Raw genomic sequence first — 5486 nt, 5'->3', positions numbered from 1 at the left:
AGACTTGAGACATATTTCAAGTGAACACCATTTGTTAAAGAAGTTATTTGTGTAAAATATTGGCAGACTATCATTAAAAAATTTTTCAAGGTGCCATGGTACATTAGGATGAATGACATCCACTGGGATCTCAAGAATGATCCGATCAAAAAATACATAAAGGATAGAGCCCTGAAACTATTTACGAACACTGACAGGCTTACCAACACTGCGTTATCGAATCTTGAAACGGTTACAGGCTCCTCAGGAAGGTACGCAGTTCTGAGGTCAGTTATTGATTATGAAGAAACCTCGCACTTAATAGAGAGTAAAAGTGCTCAAGTGCACTGATTCAACTAGCCTCAACATAATAATTAGAAAATTTATCGTTTAGTTTAAATTTTTAATTTTAAATAAACCAAGTAGTTATGGACTGGTTGAAAGCTAAAAAAAAAGCAAAAAAAAATTTTTTATAGAAAATTTTTGTTTATATTTTTACAGTTAGATAAAACAAGTTATTATTAAGCAATGGCTACACCGGAAAAACCACCGGAACGTAAGTGCGATATATTTATTATATTAAAATTTAATTATTTGTATTTCTTTTTTTATATTAACATTTAATATATTTGTATATAATAAACACACTTAAAAATTATTATTAATTTTTTTTAAACCTAAACGTTTCAGCCGAAGCACAAAATCAAGGCGATCGCGTTATAAAAGTGATCAAATCAGATATGGCGCAGGAATTGCAGTTATATGCGTTCGAGGCGGTTAATTTCGCAAAGGACGTTTATACTGACAACAAGGATATCGCTGCTCACATCAAGAGGCAGTTTGATGCTAAATATAATCCAACTTGGCACTGCATTGTCGGTCGTAGCTTTGCCTCATATGTCACTCATGAGTCACCATTTTTTATTTATTTTTATATTGGCTATTCGGCAGTTCTGTTGTATAAATGCGGTTAAGCCAATATTTTGCAGTCAATTACACATACCAATAACATTTCCACTAAAATATAAATTTCACATCCAAACAATGTTAAATGAATAAAAAATCGTTAATAAAAATAATTAAATTATATCGAGAGTTTAACTACAATAATTAATTAAAGGTTAATAATAGTAGTTACGGTAGCTACGAAGTATAAGATTGATTTTAAGTACATAATACTTAGATTGACTTTCAGCAAGCTTTCGAATTTAATAGCAAGTTAACTTGCTTTTTATTAACAACGGTTCGAGACATCAAAGCATCCGTTGACTCCTAGAATCGGGTATGACGCGATTGCTGGGCTCGGTGTTCAGTTCACTGATCTTACTAGCAGGCGTCCGTGGTGTTGGCTGGTGAGTGTTTAATATAAATTTCCACCCTTACAATTTTGGTGTATTCATGACCCCTTTAATTTCTTTTTTTATTATCTTTTTAACTTTGTTAAATCGAAAACCCCTCTAATTCATTCCCTCGCGTTTTCGAATTATCTGGATTCGTTTGTATAAGCATATTAGATTGAATTCTTTTAGATATTAAAAAAAAATTTATGTCTAAATATTTTATACATATTCCACACACAAGGATAGGTTCTTTGGAGTTTCGAATGGATCTTTGAAATTCGGGAGTGGTTTCATATTTATTTTTTTTTCACTGTTTGTAGAGTTTTACATGAGCGTATAAAGTTCTCAAATCACTTTCTTGGTTTTGAATTTAAGTCCTGTTATCAGTAAGAAAGCTTTTTTATTTTTAGACTATAACATAAACATATTATTATTATTTGTTGATAAGTTTTAATAATTCATTTGTTTATTAATGTGGTGGCTACAATAAATTAATAGTATTTATGAAAAATAAATATATTTTACTAAAATTTACCGTAAAATCGCGATTGTTGGAAAGATGTAGCTGCGCATTCATTGGTTTTACTAATTAAACGTGTGCGAGTTAGGCTAATTTGATGCTAAACCAAATGGGGCTTTTCTTGGGATTTTTTGCACTGCACACCATTAGCCATATATCAACACGTATCGACACATCACTACATTATCGGCACAACTTAGAATTTCCCTCATTTAGAACGCATCTTAGCCTAACTCGCACACGTCCTAAATCATTTATATGACCGGATGAACATATTTTGTTTTTGATTCCATTTTTAAATTATATATTGAATCTTTCACTTAGAAACTAACAATAAGTGAAACAAATCTTAAAACTAAAATTGGTGTCCTTCTTTTTTAAACGTTTGTGACCTTTGTTCAGTATGAGCTTGTAAGCTGATTGGTTAGCGGAACCTAAGAGCATTAATGTGAAGATGTGATAAGCTGACAACTGGACCACTTCAGAAATTAATGAGGTTCCCAAGTCTGGTTTGTCGATGGCTGCCACTCATCACCCATCACTAAAGCATCAAAACTGACTTAACTGCAATGTATCTAATGACTGTAAACAGAATTTGCTTACATGTTAAAATAATAAATAATCATGGATCCATTCACAACAACACCCTTCAACCCAATTTAAATGGAATAAATTATTGTGTGATTTTAAATTATTATTTAATTAAATTAAATATTTGTTTCTGCACTTGCTCTTTAATGTAAATTTATTCTTCTCATGTAAATATTGCACATGTAGTATTTACGAAAGAATCCTTGAATTTCCACAAAAACTTTTTGTTGATATGGATTTTCGAATATTTTCATATGTTTGTGGTTTGTGCTGGAACTACTAAGTAATTATTTGTATCGGTTTGGGTTGGTATTAAAATATCCAGCGCATTGTTTGCATCAGCACTTAAAGTTTTGCAATAATTATTCCTGTGTTATCCTAAGAGCAAAATTCGTAATCGGTGTGCTGTTCTAGTGATTATAAGTGTTGTTTTATTTGTTAGCAAATTGTTTGGATATTTCACATACTCAGTTGTTGTTAAATTACTAGAATTAGTTAAGATTTTAAGTTTAAATCACATTTAGAAAATATTTTCAAATTATTTTTAAGTACATTTGCTTATAGTATAACCAATAAATTGCTTAACAAATAAATATTTCATATATGCTTATTTCAAGCAATTTGTTAACTTTAAACTTTTGTATTTAATTAGGATAAATAACGACTTTTACTTTTTCGACTATTTATTACTATTACTATATCTATTACCATTATTACTACTTACATCTCAGATTATTATCACTATTATCTGCTCAGATCAAGGTAACTAACTCAAACATAAACTTTAGTATAGCAAAATGCTTTCTATACCTATCGTACACTACTCAAAGATTTATGCAGAACATAAGTACGGGACTTATACAGATACTTAATGGTTAATGGTTAATGGTACTTGTGGGTTTTCGCTTCCGCAAAGTATCCAAAAGTATCAACAAAAAATCAACAAATTCAAATAAAATTGATTTATATTTGGAAGACTTTATGTATATATATATTTTATTATATTTATTTTAAAATAATAAATTAATAATTTTAATAATTTAATTAATAATTTCCTTAAAGCTGCTTAACACATCAATAAAGCATCGATGCCATTGTGATTCTTCTAGCATCGATAGCACTATAAGCTGCTGGGCCTAAAATAGCGAAAATCGTAAGAAAATATTAACATGCAATCAAATTAGTATATAACAGGTATATGGACCAAATAAACATTATTGCTTAACAAAATTTTATATGTCTTTTGATGTTTTGAAATGTGTTATGCATTTTAAATTATGCATTTTAATTACGATTTAAATGACTTAAAATAATTTACCTAAAAACTTAACTGGTTCCCTTTGGTGGGAGTAATCCTGGCCAACTCAATGTTGTATATATAAAATTCGCTGGCAAATATTTTTTATTTTAATAAAATATTTGAAGATGTGCAGAGTAAATTTGAATTAAATTTCTGTTTAATTAAAATTCAAATCAAATTCATTGATTTTTTTCATGTATTTTGAACGCGTTTGCTGCTCTCCTGCGGCCGGCACAATGCAATTTTTACGTTCTAATCATGCAATGTGTATTTTTGTGTTTAGTTTCGGAATTTGAATTTTAATTAAATTTGCTGGAATATTGTAAAAATATACAAATATTTCGTAAATAAAAACATTTTAAATGTAATCTCTTGAAATAGATAAATTTAATTACTATTAAGTTCATGTGCAATGGCACATAAAGACCCGTAAATTAACAGCCCAATTTTATAAAATCCACACTGAAAATCTATTAAAATCCTGGCAATTGCATTGCACTTACCCTCACTGCCCCTAGTAGCTGTTTGGCTGGCTACTCAAGGAGAAATTGATTAAAACTTAAGATACTTTTTGAAATAATCACGAAATCTTACTTTTTAATTTGTTAATTTATTTGCGTCTTGGATACTGTCTTGAATACACAAATGAAAGTGCTGCTAAAGCATCTTTGCCAAGAAACAACAACAACAACAACAAAACAACAACAACTACCAATATAAATAATAAAATAAAATATGTCTCCATTATGCAGTTCATTACGAGTGCAAAACTATGCATTCGTAGTGTGGTGTGGATACAGTGAGTGTGACTAAGCGTTGCTGAGCGAGTGCAACAACTCCACTCGAATGATACAACAATAGCAATTACAGCCCATTACCGAAAACAATTTAGCAATAATTTTCGAAGTAACTAAAATTTATCGCACAGATTTCGACAATTTCACATGCAAAACAAAATAAACAGAAGAGCAAACGAAATACCCTTCCAACAAAAAACCTGACGCACAGAGTCTGCTTTATTAAGGCCAAAGTACGTATTTACGTCTTGTGCTCCTGCTCCGAGCAGTACGTATGTGCCATTTAACCTGCAGTTGGAATAGACCCGTAACCTACCGGAATTTACGTATTCTTTGGCAGCAATAAATTTAAATTTAATGTTCGAACAATGCATCTTTGAGGCGTTCTTACGTCGACGTCTGTGGGTGTGTGAATCTATGGCCGGTCATTGGTGCACAAATCGTGCTTCTCTGTTTGTTTATGCTTGGTTTCCATTTTACATCACTCTGCATTTTCCTTGAAAGCTTTTTTCAATTTAAAGAACTTTCTTTTTTAATTTTCTTTTTATTTTCAATGGGCGCTTTAAATGTTTCTAACCCACTTTCTATCAATTGGTTTATTTTGTTTTTTTTTTTGTTCGAAATTTATTTTCTTTCTTCTGAAAATTGTTTGTTATCTGTAAGCCCAAAAGAGTACAAATATTAATTTATGAAAAATTAAAAAACAGATAAATGATTTGCATTCCAACTTTTATGGACTTGGATGGGAAAACTGCTAGCACCGCAATTAAATTTTAACTTAAATGCATAACTAATAGAATTTCAATAGATAGGAATATCATAATTTCTATCAGAATTGAAAATAAAAAATAATTTTTTTTACAAAATAGCAAAGATATAATCTATTTCATAAAGAAAGACTAATAACTACCAATAAATGACATACTAAAAAAATATCCGAGTCTAGTCTTTTAATCTAT

General features: G+C 30.0%; 1 protein-coding gene across 1 annotated transcript; it reads left to right on the top strand.

Annotated features, from left to right (window-relative positions):
- The first annotated feature begins 474 nt into the window (after positions 1-474).
- LOC119689613 (dynein light chain 1, cytoplasmic-like) lies at positions 475-1068 on the top strand. The gene is made up of 2 exons (XM_038104479.1): positions 475-535; positions 670-1068. The coding sequence occupies exons 1-2, from the start codon at positions 508-510 to the stop codon at positions 951-953; spliced, it is 312 nt and encodes a 103-aa protein (XP_037960407.1). The 5' UTR covers positions 475-507; the 3' UTR covers positions 954-1068.
- Positions 1069-5486: the final 4418 nt, after the last annotated feature.

This window comes from Teleopsis dalmanni, chromosome X, assembly GCF_002237135.1.
Source record: "Teleopsis dalmanni isolate 2A chromosome X, ASM223713v2, whole genome shotgun sequence".
NCBI classification, from domain to species: Eukaryota; Metazoa; Arthropoda; class Insecta; order Diptera; family Diopsidae; genus Teleopsis; species Teleopsis dalmanni.
This window is presented reverse-complemented; position numbering and strand designations above follow the sequence as displayed.

What these genes read in the sequence shown, in the direction of transcription:
- LOC119689613 (XM_038104479.1), top strand. Translation starts at nt 508, where the DNA reads ATGGCTACACCGGAAAAACCACCGGAAC. An exon ending in ACCGGAAAAACCACCGGAAC is followed by an intron (nt 536 to 669) that starts GTAAGTGCGATA and finishes TAAACGTTTCAG; the next exon opens with CCGAAGCACAAAATCAAGGC.